General features: G+C 42.7%; 2 protein-coding genes across 3 annotated transcripts; one reads left to right on the top strand and one right to left on the bottom strand.

Moving 5' to 3' along the window:
- Positions 1–95: 95 nt before the first annotated feature.
- RB195_003669 (uncharacterized protein) lies at positions 96–1,652 on the top strand (the record flags this gene model as incomplete). 2 transcript variants are annotated; one of them, XM_064201421.1, is made up of 6 exons in its annotated part: positions 96–137; positions 186–239; positions 297–1,253; positions 1,340–1,346; positions 1,462–1,511; positions 1,590–1,652. In XM_064201421.1, 6 exons carry the CDS (start codon positions 96–98, stop codon positions 1,650–1,652), a joined length of 1,173 nt encoding a protein of 390 aa, XP_064057301.1. The 2 variants fall into 2 exon arrangements, with proteins under 2 accessions (XP_064057301.1, XP_064057302.1); XM_064201420.1 differs by lacking the exon at positions 1,590–1,652 and having other exon boundaries at positions 297–1,346; positions 1,462–1,497.
- Positions 1,653–3,831: 2,179 nt separating this feature from the next.
- On the bottom strand, positions 3,832–14,031 carry RB195_003668 (uncharacterized protein; the record flags this gene model as incomplete). Its single annotated transcript, XM_064201419.1, has 14 exons — positions 3,832–3,834; positions 4,203–4,318; positions 4,373–4,514; positions 6,122–6,445; positions 6,509–6,589; positions 6,658–6,695; positions 7,132–7,222; positions 7,283–7,402; positions 8,410–8,520; positions 8,574–8,624; positions 9,560–9,607; positions 10,529–10,628; positions 13,789–13,873; positions 14,004–14,031. 14 exons carry the CDS (start codon positions 14,029–14,031, stop codon positions 3,832–3,834), a joined length of 1,338 nt encoding a protein of 445 aa, XP_064057300.1.
- Between the last annotated feature and the right edge of the window lie 354 nt (positions 14,032–14,385).

Here is a 14,385-nt window from a genome sequence, read left to right as displayed (position 1 = left end):
AACAAACTATTGTTCTGGATAGGATAACATTTCTATATATAAGTGCTGTTCATCAGCAGGTAGGTTCATCATTTCGCACCACTCTCCACCACACTATGGGAGGAACCTCAAGCAAAGCGGAACCTGAAGAGGGAAAGGTACGCTTCTAGTTTGTTTGGTGTTTTTCTGAATGATACATTGTTCAGAGCGATGAACTCAAGTCACCACAAGAAAAATCAGACGGCACTCCGGCACGTCCGGTACATATCTCTCGTAACCATAGAATTCCTGAAAAACTGCAACAAAGACTGTTTCAGCAACCAGTTGGTGTCGGCTCCGACTCGTCACCCGTTTCTGGACCTGTTGAAATATCTCTTCGCAGTCCAGATGCAGATCTAGAAAAGACGCAAGAGCTGCCCGATATGGTTGTTCAGGCGATCGAAACGCACTTGTCGGAGAGAACTCAAGAAGCCCCTACTCCTACAAAATCGCCAAAGAAACCAAAAATGAAAATCCGTGAAGTCCCCATAGTACAACAAACAGAACCTTCGGATAATGGCGACGTGATAATTGCTCCACCAGTAAAGAAACCACCAAGAATAGCAAGTAGAATACCGACAATCCCTCGTGTTCAAAAAGAATCTGAAGAGAAAAAAGCACCCAGTAAAGAAATGGTGCCACCAAAAAAAGCAGCGAAAGAATCAGAAGTAAAAGCGAAAGAAAAGAAAGAATCTGCTGGGAAGATGGCTGCACCCCCACCACCTGCAAAACCTTCTGTCGATTCCAAAGCTAAAAAAGGGTCCGCTGAGAAAGTGCCTCCACCGGAAAAAGAAAAGAAAGGGTTAATAGAAAAGGTTGTACCACCATCGAAAGAGAAGAGAGCATCCACCGAAAAGATGGTCCCACCGGCGAAAGAAAAGAAAGAGACGGTGGAAAAGGCTGTACCACCGTCAAAGGAGAAAAAAGGATCTGCCGAAAAGATAGTCCCATTGGCGAAAGAAAAGAAAGGTTCCGCAGAAAAGGTTGTACCAACATCAAAGGATAAAAAAGGATCTAACGAAAAGATAGTCCCATTATCGAATGAAAAGAAAGGGGGGTCAGCAGAGAAGATCTCTGCACTCACCAAGTCATCATCTTCTACGGACAAAGTTCCAACAAATCCCGTGGCAGGGAAGACGAGTTCCTCTGATAGTGTGCAGCAGGATAAGAAGAAGGAAAAATCAGCGATAAAAGCAGTAGCAGCACCTAAGCAGAAATCACAAATGAAACCACCGGTGGTCAAATCCAAAGAGAGAATTGCGACGAAAAGTCCAAATAAAAAATCTGTCGAAAAGAAGCAAGCTCCTTCACCGCGTGGAAGAAATTCGGTTAGTCGTCAAGGAAGATTTTTGTTCAGGCTTCAAATCTGATAAAAAGCAAAAATATTGTTCATTTCTATAGCAGGTAATAGGTTCAATTCACATCTCAACTCGTTCTGTTTAGAAATCAAAACCGGGCAACAAGAAGAACAACAAATGATGTGCCTGGAAAAGGTCAGTGACCGTGTTTGATCACCCTCTTCAACGGCTAGAAGTGATCTACGGAAACTGTTAACTGTTTTTGGTTTTCAGGCACACTATCATTCCATAGCAACACTGCCAACATACACATCATTTTCGAAGCAAACCGTATAAATAGTGCTCTATTTTGTATATAATAGCATCTCGTGGTAGATTGCGTTTTCTGACATCGAACAAGTTATCTCGCTTCGATTAACAAATTTCGTACGCACTTCCTTCAGCCTCCTAATAATAAACTTGGTTGCTTGTGCACAAATGTTCATAGTGTCCCACAAATGAAAAAAAAAGTACGATCTGATCAAACCAACCTGATTTATGGTGCCACGACGTAAGTGACTGAGTCGGAACCCAAATGTATCAGTACACCGCGATTAGGCCTGCTCCCAGCTAGAGCGCGAATATAGGCGAAGGTCCCGCCACGACGTCATCTACTGTGAGCCCTTCGGGCACAATGGAGCCCAACGCGAACATCACTGACGTTTTGGCGGACCGCAGAACTGGATTTGCAAACTCGAACTCAAGTTTTCATCGAGGAGCTTGGTTTCCTGATATTTCACCTCCAATTCAGACATGTATAGTAGGGTAAAAATGACGTGAAGCACAGTGCAGTTGTTTAAGCGGCTGCGCTCGAAGGGGGTAGGAGGCAAGATGGAACTGAGGTGGGGAAAACTGCGAGCTACAGCGAGGAATGATGTCTGAAAGGGTCCCCGCTAGATCCAAACACCACACCTTGATCGACTGGCGCTGACAGTATTGCATTCGTTTCTATGCTGTCGAAGGTTTTTTCATAGTCAGCGAAGGTTAAAACAAGGGGCAGGCGGTGTTTCCGGCAAACCTTTGTGATCCTCGACACTGTCTGAATGTGGTGACAAAATCCAGCTTCTCGAGATTGACCTTTATCCAGCATCTTAGATATGCGCGCGAGGATGGTCTTGGTGAATACTTTGTACAAGCATATCGGACGATAGTTTCTGAGGCCTTCTCGGACACCTTTCTTATGGATAGGAACGGTTCGCGAGTTCTTCCACTGGTCTGGGATCCTTTCTTTCTCGAGATAGAACGTCATGTGGACGCTAGAATTACATGAAGCGGATTACCACCAGCCTGAGGAAAGTCTGCAGATATAAGATCAGGTCCGAAGGCTGTATCAGATCTTGATATCGACTCGCACTTTCGAAGGAAGTATCCGTGGTGAACCTTTACCAGTGAGGATGATCAGGCTTAAAGGCATCACCCCACGAATCTGAGGCTTAAAGGCATCACCCCACGGATTTCAGGTGGAGTATTCGTATACGGGATCGTAGATTGATCCTAGAGAAGAGTGATTCCGTCCATTTCTTTCTAATTGCCGTAAAAAAAACGGCTCGGACGATACGGCTTCGAGCAATCCGGTGGGCTAGTTTCTACGACGAGTTCGATTGGAGCGCGCCAGCCTTGTGTACGCCGCATCGTCCAGACAGTTTTTTTTTTCGGAAATTAGGAAAAAGGAAGGACGGAATCACCCACTCTCCATAATCTATTATCTCTATAAGAATACTGCACTTGAAATCCGTACCACCTCAAATTTGCGGAGTGATGCCTTTAACACAGCAGTTGATGAACGAGAAAGGTTTGCGTACAATCTCTCCGTGATGGTTTCCATCTCACGACGGAACGCGATGATTTCTTTCCCACAACGGAAAGAGGTGCGGATCCTCTCTTTGCTCAGCAAGGCTATTGTTGGAATGTCATTTTGGGGGTCCCGGAGGCACTTCTTTTTGACTTGTTCTTCTTCGTGGTGCTTCCAGAATTTTCTGCCTACATTTCAAAAAATCCTTCTGCAGAACGTTTTTGCAGCGTGTTTGCTACTGACTGCTCAATTTGCGATGCATTTGGATTAAGCATCAAAGTCCTCTTTTTTACAAAAACTCCTTGGTTGTTTGCATGGTTTTCAGCTTTCGTATCACCACTACCGACGTTGAAAGTCGTACACAAGAACATTAGAAAAATGGGAAAAAAAATTACAAATTCATGCACTCAACATCTTAGAAGAGCATTTCAGCAAAACAAACGGTGAAACTATCCAAAAAGGCTGGGTTAGGATGAAGTAAGCCTGTAAGAAGAAATGTGCTCAATTCATTCACATTCACAAAATAACAAACGTCAACAAGCATCTTTAGAGACAATAAAACCGATAGTACATCTTTATTGGTGATTATCTTTATTACTTCCAACAAATGAATAATTAATCAATTTATTGAAGAATGTTGTTTGAGATATTAAGATATTAATCCGGCCTCTTTTCACCAGTAGGTCACTGAAAAATAAGTTTATAAGAAATTACGATTTTTTCGAAGAAGTTTATTAGAACAAAAGTTTTTCTTGAAGCGTTATCATAAATATTCCTCCACACTTTTTCGACTTCTCCCAAACAACTCCTAATCAATTGAAACTGGATGGTTCAGGTCAACTTTCGTTCTGGAGAAAGTCCAAAAAGTTGTAGAGTAAGAGGTCTTATCCTTCACAAATTTCTACGTTGTGCGGAGCCAAAGATAACTTAGATAACGCCTTAGAACGTTTGGTTTCAATAACTTCAGAGTCAAGCTTGTTAATAATTTAAAATTGGGCTGTGAACCACCAAATTGATTTTAAAAAAAACCAAGCAAGTAAACATTCAAAACTTACGCTTTTTGCTCGTTTGCTCTTGGTTTGTCGACCTAAGATTTTGGTCCTACTTTTTGAACCCGAAGTTCTAACATGTTCGCCATACTTCCCTTCCCGACTTGATTCTGCTTTCTCTCCTGAACAAAAAACTTCCTTACACGTTGTTGTAGAGTGACTTATAGTAAACGCACTTGACGAAGTGCTTTTTTTCCCTTCCTTTGAGCCAACCGATCTAGCTGTTGATTCCCTCCCAAATGAGCTTGTCCTTGAATGCGATTCTGCGGATGAGCTTGTTTTTCTAATTGATTCTTCAGACTGTTTTCCGCCGGTTTTCTGGAGCAATGATTGGAAAATAGTCGGATTTAAGCCGCAGTGTCAACGGTCTATACGGGAAGAAGTAGATTTGAAGTCAATTCAGTTTAAATACTCTAAAGAGCTACAAAAACTTCCGACCGCGAGCTAATATTGACATCAACCTAAACCATAAATGGTAGAGTCAAAACGACATGAAGCGCAGTACTGTTGCGTAAGCAGTTGCGCTCGAAGCAGTGCGGTGGAATGTAGCGGTTAGGATCGACCGACGACCTATGCTACTACCGTTCATTGCTGGACTTCGCGACCTCCCACCTCGATTCTAATGGCTATCTCCACCGATGCTATTTTACGCGATTTATCTCCCATCTCACAGCACCCGACGACGTTCCATCGCAAGTAATGGAGGACTGTTGCATTTCTCTATCTAGGACCCATCAATGTTTTCATAATGGACATTTGATGTCTCTTGCCAGATTTGAGAATTCCTTCTTTTTCCTTCTCCTTTTGGGAGGTTTACCGATTAATAAGACGACAACGAAAAAAAAGAAACGGAGGTTCCACCTACAAAAACGAGGACCACCTACAGTGATATCAATCTATTTGTCAGCACCGGTAAACCCTTCTTGAATAGGTTACATCTCTACGTCCCCTTGCAGATTGTCCTTATTGTGGAGCTCTAAGAAAATCCTACGTCTTGCCTGAACTGTCTGTCCACATCGAGTGTCCTCAGGTACTCCTTCACTGTCACAGCAGAGAACATCCGTTTACGACCAGGTAGCCTCTTCTAACTCGAACCCGAAAAACTCCTCAGAACACTTTGAACGAGGCGGTTTACTGGTCTGCTCAGTATATAACTGGAAGAATGGGGAGGCGATTTTCTATGGTTACTTTCGGCGGCGATGCAAGATTTTGATACGTTCCACGTGGCATCCGCCTGTACACCACACCGATTTCAGTGTAAAGATCTGCATTATGGCATACCCTAGGCTAAAAGTAGCCAAGCAGCCGTCTATGTAGCTTTCTTTCCGTGCAATCAAACCTCTCCATCAACATAGACAGCCCAATTCTCCGATCCATACACCGAATCACTCCCCGATCGGCATGAAAGACGCCGTTTTTTACGACGATTTCATCCACATGCGAGCGGTGGAAGAGGAGTGATCTCTTCCCACCAGCCTATTCAAGTGAAACCAATGGATAGGCTGCTGAGAGGACCGGGGTGTGTACATAGAGGGGCGTTCTAACGTACCTCGTAAGAACCAAAACGGTTTCTACGCTTCCTCAGGACGATTAGAGAAAGATAACCGAACTACGCCGTATCCCGCAATCTACAATGCCATCTCTAGCTTTTCCTGAGGATTCCTTCTCCACTTCAAATTCGTGGTATGCTGCCTTCAAGTTAAGTTGAGTAAGTCAAATGGTGATAGCGATAGCTGTAGAAGCACAACGCTCTTCAGCAGACAGAAATTATCCGTTCCATTATATACCAAAAATGCTGGAATAAGCCCCAAACCGCATTCTAAATAAATAAGTTTCAAAAGTTCGAACAAACAAACAACAACGAACAAACGAACAACAACGAACAAGAATCTACTATCCAAAATTTTTAAATTAAATTACCATACCTGTTTTCCATCCTTGGTTTTTGAGTACTTTTTCCGCATAGCTGTCCATACGTTCTCCATACTGCCTGTTCTGTTAGCACTTTTATCTGACTCGGAACTCTTCTTTTTCGTATCCTCGTCCGATTTTGACACCCCCGTACGGTCATGATCACTTTCACGTCGGGATTTCCCACCTCGTGATTTTTTATCTTTGACCAACTCATCTCTGCTATCAACGCTACGAGATTTACGCAAGGCAATAGCCGTTTTGAGTTTCATCTTTTTTGGTATTTCTTTGATTGATCCTTTTCCCACCGATTTATTTCGTAGTAAACTTGTACCCTTCTGGAAGAAATACATGAAAGTAAGTAGATTTTCGAGAAATTTCTTGTATCTCCCCGAAATTACTTGTTTCGTTCTGCGTGTACTTCGTCTTCTTCGAGTCGTACCCTTTTTTGTGAATCGATTCCATGGAGGTTTGCTTTCTTTCTGAAGTATTAATATTATAAAAGTATCTCTGAATCTGAAGAGAAAAACAATGTTGACGTATGACCTACGCCGTTGGATCCTTTAGCTGCAGGTTTTACAGCATCATCTATAATGACGAAACAGTACATACTATAGTATTCTACGGAAGAGATTCCAGAAATATTCCTGTGCATGTTTGAGAGAAGTTTTCTTTTTTTTTAAACTTTGCTCTGGGTACATTTTAATCGGCCGCATTTCTATTGCGCGTCGCGGTTACTTTCTGTGCGACTTCGCCGCAACCAGCCGCGTGCGACCGTCGCGCGGCGCTTAGGAGAGCGTGGGTTTTTTATCTTTTTTTTTTTGGTTTTTCACTACATTTCAGCGCCTCAAGTTCTAGCACGAATATTTTGCATTGCTCCAGCTAGCAGCTGGATGTTCACTGACAAGACTGCGCTTGAATATTTCCACCAAATGACACCATATGAAAGCAAATCATACACAAACCATGAAGAAAAGATTGAAATATTGTATCAGTAGCTGAGAATTAAACATTTTTTTTTTACCTTTTGAAGGGATCACAACGCTCTCACCACCCCATATTAGCGGCACGAATTCGGAACAAATCATCACCACATCCAGAAGGCATTCTTTCGCCTGTACTTTTACAAATTTAAATCGAAAAAAATTATGAAATTAGAAAGTGTAGATAGATGCCTTCTCCTTATCTTGAAGAAATTCCTTCATTTCGGGATCAACCTGAAGATTTTGACGTTCTTGAAGAAGTTCGAACTCCTCATAGCAGTAATCCATAGCTTGATCAATTATATCGATTATCTAAAGAAGTAAGTAAGTGTCCATGAAGTAAGCAAGTAATAATTAAGTAGTATCAGTAAGTAGTATCCATTAAAGGGAGCGTATCACGAAATTGACGTGTTGCGGAAACCGCAGAGAAAACGTAGAGGTCGCGTTGTAGATTGCAGAAATGAGCGTGGCCAACAATTAACCCCTCTATTCATCCTGAAAACAGCGTAGGAACCGCTTTGGTTCCTACGATTTACGTGAGGACGAGCACCATTGCACGCGTACCTATCCAGTCAGTGACCTATTCATTCGTTTTACTTGAATAGGTTGGTGAAGAGACCTGATTAATCTTCAACAGCTCGCTCATAAAAGCGGCGCGTGCACAAAAGTGGCGCGTTACAGCCGATTTCGTAGGAAAGAACAGCGTCTTTCATAACATCCAGACGATTAGGAGAAGATGAGTGGAGCCTTGTTTCCATAATCTTCAACTCGAACTCTAGTTTTTCCATACCTTGTCAATTTCATAATACGCTGTCTTCAGGTATCTACAGTAAAGTATATTTGGGAGACGCAGAAGTATACTAGGGTCAGAACAACGTGAAACCTGGTGCGGTTGAGTTGACGGCTGCTTTCGGAGCGCCACTAGCAGTTACGATGAACGCTGGCCCCTCGCTAGCTCTACTCATCTCTGCTGTTAAATTGGAGCTGACGATGGCCACTCCTACTCTACTTGGTAGAGTGCAAAGATGCGATGCGAGTCGGAGCCGCTGCTCTGATGCCTTCACTTTTGGACGGTTGGCGATGGGACCCTCTTTTAGTTCTGGACGGTTGGCAAAGGGACCTCCTTCACTTCTGGACGGTTGGCGAAAGGACCCCCTTCATTTGTGCTGCACCGTATAAGCTAACCCCCTTCACCTTAAGAGGGACCGGCTCCCACGTTTCCTGGCACTTGCTAGCTGAAACCGTTGAGGCACAGCTGGAAGACACGACTAAAGTTAGGGGAGATATGAACGGACATGTCTCATCACAGTAAAATGTACCTCTTTAGTGGGATGATTCAAATCTTCTTTGAAAAATCGTTGAATAACTGGAAAATCTTCTTTATCCGCTGCATCCTCTAGTAGATTATTCTGCCGTAACTGTGTCATTACCTGCAAAATTTATCACCTATTCAAGTCTTATCACTTCTTTGAATCTACCATACCTTCTTAGCTAATTGGAATTCAGGCGTCTTTTGGAGCTCATCGATGTCAAGCTAAAATATGTAGAATGTCTTGATTTGATAAAAGAAATTGCTTTTCTTGTTTCCAGATTTTTGACCCCTCGGAATTGCGCTTCCTTTTCTATGAAGTTCAAAGTTACCGGAGAAGACAAAGGAGGTCAAGCAAAGTGAGCATAGGAGTTCTGCTTTGATTTTTTGTTTTGATTTTTTTGACGAATTAGTTCTCTGTTCCCTTTGTTGAGGGCAGTTCCAGGAAGGTTCGTTCAAAATCAGGTGAACTGAATTACTTTGACTTGTCTCATTATATAGTTGCTTTTTTTCCATGATTTTGTGAAAAATGTGGAAAATATAGGAAAATGATTTCGTACCACTTCGCGGAATCTTGGATACAAGATATTATAACGAAGTTTATATATGCTGCCCTACGCCATGATAAGCACCTGGGTCCCATGTCAAAGCTATCGAGAAGAATATTCCCTTCAAACGTTTCCAAAAAAAAAAACGCGCCCGCTGTTTTAAAAACAAAATAAAAACAATAATCTGAGTCGAGACAAGAATTTCGTGGCGGTTTAAGGCGCTTTACAACGCGAAGTTAAGCGGCCAGCAACCGGCGTGGTCTGCAACAAGGAAAATTCCTAACTATTTCAAGTCAAAAGTAAGCAGAACCATCTTTGGCCTGTAGCGCTCTATGGCGTCGAGTGCTGGCTCAAAACTCAAAACTCTGGGTGCACCCGTGAAGCGCCCAAGGAGACGGCCAAAACAGCGTTGGCTTGGCACTAACATGATGCTAACTAGTATCTCCCCTGAAAAAACGTACAAACGAACTGAATGGCGTGGTCTGAACAGAAACGAGGCAAGTGCACTCCGCCACTAAACGAGAAAACGCAGTAGGGGAAGAATTAGACAGCTTATCAAAAGATAGATTGATTCTGATTCTTTTCCGCAGATGGAAACTACAAACATCAAACCTTTTCTGAATCATCAATCTTCTCAATTTTTTCCTCTGGGTGAGGATTCTGAAATAATATTTGAAAAATCAAAACAATCTTTATTTCCAGGAAATGGATGACATACAAAAAAACCCCTCCCTCCTAAACGAGTTTATATATATATACACATATATATGTATATATATACATATATATATATACACATATATATATATATATATATAAAGTCGGATCAAAACGACATGATGCAAGAGTGTAGTCACACGAGCGGCCGCGCTGCAACAACGCGGTTTTTAACCGCTCGCAGTGTATTGCGAGCGGTCCAATCGTGAATTTGCCAAAGTGACGTGAAGTGACGTTACCCGGATTGATATTGGGCGCAATTTCCCGTTTGTTCACTACGCTGCGAGAAAGGTAGCGTACCACGAATCTGAGGTGGGACGGATTTCAGGTTTCAGGTGGTGTACGGGGTCGTAGACTTTGGAGACCGGGATGGTTCCGCTGATCTCTCCCTGAATCACTGCAAGCAGCCGGCCCCTGAATGTTGTTTTATACGAAGCCTTCTACTGCAGCGCGTCACCTTTGCATGCGTAGCGTCCTTTACTGCCGATCGGGGCAGTCCGAATTGATTTTCGTCGAATCGCAGGGAGGCGGCGCAAGGGATGGAGCGTTGCAATAGATGGCGTCGTACAAAACAAGCATTCTGCAGGCGGTTGTTTGCAGTGATGGAGGGAGAGATGAGCGGAACTATCCCCGTCTCCATAATCTACGACTCCGTATACGGATACTCCACCTGAATTCCGTACCACCTCAGATTTGTGAGGTGATGCCTTTAAAAAACCGCGTTGTTCCAGCGCGACCACTCGTGTAACTACACTCGTTCATATCGTTTTGACCCGACTACAAATGGTGCAGCTTTCATCGTTAACATTTTTGTGAGCATATAAGAAGGAAAACACGTTTTAAGAAATCGTAGTGAGTTCGAACCTTCCATTTCAGTTTGTACTCCGTTTCGATGCTGATAACAGGTCGTGCTGGAGCATCACATGGTTCAAAAATCGTTTCTCCTTGTGGATCATTGGTGGTGCTGAAATAAAGTATTAGTCACAAAAAAAAGTGGTAAGAACTTCCATGAAAGTGATTCTCGATTGCAGCTGTAAAATTGCATATGACTAAATATTTTCAGCTCTGGCTCAACGAACGAATTAGTGCCATTGCTGCTGACTTTACATGAGCATTTTTTTCTCTTTTTTTTTCGTAGAAGGTCATGCAAAACCAACAAATAATTCGAGTTAGTTATTAGCATTTCAGAATTGAATTGCTGAAGTTAAAACTTTAGAATCTTTTATGGATAACTGGATCATGATGAGTGCAACAACCAGGTGTTTATCTTCTCTTCTCATTGATCTTCAGTTTTCTCGACCTCTGTCCCAGAAATGCATCCACACGCCCATTTCGATGATGTGCTAGCATGAAATGTCACCATCGTAGTGATAAAAATAACGTTCTACGTCAGACAGCTGGCTATGTATTGTATTTAAGCAGCCGTTCGCACGTGTTTCCTCCTTTTGAGAAAAGGATTGATTGATCCTTTTGAACGTTAGGGAGACATGCTGGAAATTAGATATGCGAAGGAACCACAGAAACCCATTCTACTGCGTTGAAGCTTCCGAGCACAATACGACGGAGAGGAAACCGTCTCTCCCCACTCTATAACTTTCTGGCACCGGCGCACCATTCCGACCCCATGGGACCCGTCGCACCCCATTCTACAGCTATCTGGCTTCGGGGCACGAATTCGTCGCCGTAGGACCCGCCTCACTCAATTTTACCACGTTGAGGCTCCAGCGCACCAGACCGATGCCTTTGTATCCGTCTCCCTCTCTTTTTGGAATTTCTTGACTGAGACACACGCACACATACACGATATACACATACGTGACAGAATAAGCCCGTTATTATATAGCATGATAGTTTGCAAATTTGGAAGTATACATTCACATAAAAGTTTATTTACCCCCACTGACATATGAGGAAAACTAATTTTCCTTATCAAAGCCAACATAGATGATCATGTAGGTTCGAACAATGGTGAAAAGGTAGAGTGCTCCTCTCATCAGGTGCATGGAGATGGTTCGGGAACTCAGCGGTGCAGAATTTTGCATCATTGTGGACTATTTTCGTGATACCCAGACAAACACACACACTCGGACTAAGCGCGTTATTATATAGCATGATCTGTGCTACTGTTATTAGTCATTCAAACCTCATTCTCCATGGTCCTTTTTTGGTACAGCTAGGATCATTATAGGACCGAACTGCTACTTGAGATGGCCCCTTTTCTCACAGAGTTCTCTACCCACCGTTACTTGCTTCAACTGAAGATCAGGGTAATCTTTTTGACTCATTTCGGCGCACTAAACTTGCTCATTCCACAACGTTTTATCAATTTTTCTCCGATGAATTGAGGACACTCGTTCCTTTAGAGAAGCGCACATTGTAAAGCTGTCTCATATGCTTCCGTTGTGGGAGATAACTCCCAGAATTGCCGATCCCCACTTCATTTTGCATAGATATTGATCGTGAGAGGGGTACTTGTCGTTTCAATTGCTGCGATCGGTACTTAAATGATCAAAACTTTCCAGAAATGAAGTCGCCAACTCCAGTGCTGTTCAGCATTTTAGACGGCGGTGGAGCATAGAGGTGGGTTCAGACTTCTCTGACTAAAGCTACACCATCCTAGAGTTATTCTTCAGTCAACTGATTATTTGACGCAGTTTCACATCGTTTTCGCTTTCATGCATAGTTTCCTGTAGTTTTTTGTGATAATTTTTCTGTAACGCACTGCTTTATATGTTGTCTCATCGCAAGTTCAACCTAATTTCCTATCTCAAATTATATTGCAGAATATTTCTTTTTGTTTTTTTTTCTTTATTTTTCTCCCAAGGATAGTTCTTGACCTACTTCCACATCTAGGATTCGAACGAACGAACAGCCACAAATCTTATAACCGTCAACTCTCTTTTCCTTTCATTCGCTTATTCTCTTCTTACCAAAGAATCAATTAGTGCATTTGAGGACATTGCCCTCATTTTTCACTGTATTTGAAGTTACCCACAGTCTCTCTGATAACCGTGCACTCATTTTGTTCCATTTAACTTTTCGCCGCGCTCCTGCGACCAATGAATTCTTTTCCTCTGCATTTAGATTTTGTTCTATTCTGTATTTCTGCTGTACTGCTGATCTATGTAGATAATATTAGTTTTGCTTCTTCAAGCGTAAAGCGCAGGAAACAACTCTGGATTCGCTTGTAGAGATGGTAATCATGGTTGGGTTTTTTTAGTAGATTTTTACTGTTATCCAATACCGCTCCCGAAAAGTTCCCGCCGATTTCTACTGGTATAGACGTCATTAATGTTATCGTTTTTGTTAGATGCCATAGTCCGAACTGGTACTCCGACCCTCTTCACTTTTAGACGGTTGTGGTGGGGACCCAATTCACTTTTGGACGGTTGGCGAAGAGAATCCTCATGACTCGAGCTACATCCCATGAGCTAGACCCCACCTCACCTGAGTAGGTTCCGGGTCCTACCTATCGAACCTGACGTCATCTGGGATTGTCAGATTTCGTTGGAAATCGCTTTTAAAGTCAGTCATCGTCTGGCGTATCAATCCACTCGGGATGCGCCAACGCGTTTTACTGGAATTCGTAATCGCTGAGGTTTTGGAACGCGTGTTGGCCTATACAATGACTTGCGGGGGTCAGCCGATGATCAAGTCGGTTTTTTTATACTCCCAGACAAATCTGGTACCAATTTATCGACCCCGGAGGGATGAAAGGCTTGGTTTGCACTAGGGCGGTTTCGAACCCTCGACCGTGTGGCTACAGTGGACCTCTAACCGACTGCGCCACACCCGCCCTAATCGCTCTCAAGTAACTGGTATTTACAAACAACGATAGGAACAAGAGATAGGAAAAGACGATGCAATCGGTGGGTTCTGTTGGACCCGAGTGTGTTCAGACGGATAGCCGTGACGCTTCTTCGATTGCGTTGCCGCGGAGGGAAGAGCTGAACGCAGCGCAGAGAAGGTGCGCGTGAGTGCGTCGCGGTCGCCCAATTTTGAAAATTTGTCGCCAACTGTAGTCTCCCATGCCGCGAACCACAGTTTACCAGCGATCATCGCCCACGGTACTCAGAGTTTCAAGTATTTGTGGAATACGGTGGTTAAACGTACCAGAAACGTACCATTCATCCTTTTTCCTGTTTCGAAACAACGTTCTGAACAAACTCATACCTTTCTGCCGCTTCTCATTTCTCGTGATCAGAGACTCTGAAGTGGTAGAATTTTACTAAATGGGACTAGATCGGTTTTCCAAAAAGACAGCTTTAAAGAATGTTTGAAAAAGCAGTGAGTTATTGATGTCGTGTCAGGACCTCGCTCACATCTCTCATTAACTTACGCTTTTGTTGTTTTCGTCGTGATGCCATTAAAAAGCAGCTTCACCGCTGAGATCCTTACAAGAAATGAAGCATACCGCTCATATTTATTCCGATAACAGGGAGTTGTGAAAATTTTGATATAAGAAGTTGTTCAACGACAGTTTATACAGTACTTCCTAAATCTAACCTATTCCGTCTATTGTTTTTGCTATCAATAAGAAAAGCCAAGCAAGAGAAGTAAATTTCCTGCGAAAGTGGTCTTGAATCAAAATTATATAACATAGATTTCTAAGCAAAAAGTTGAGACCCATTCTTTTCCAAGGCCTTTTTTAAATTCATGGATAAGAATGATAGAATAGAATATCATGGATGTATTTTTAAAATTCTTAAAAAGTTTAGGAG

Source organism: Necator americanus, chromosome IV, assembly GCF_031761385.1.
Source record: "Necator americanus strain Aroian chromosome IV, whole genome shotgun sequence".
NCBI lineage: Eukaryota > Metazoa > Nematoda > Chromadorea > Rhabditida > Ancylostomatidae > Necator > Necator americanus.
The sequence above is the reverse complement of the archived record's forward strand: the minus strand, read 5'-3'. Positions and strand labels throughout refer to the sequence as shown.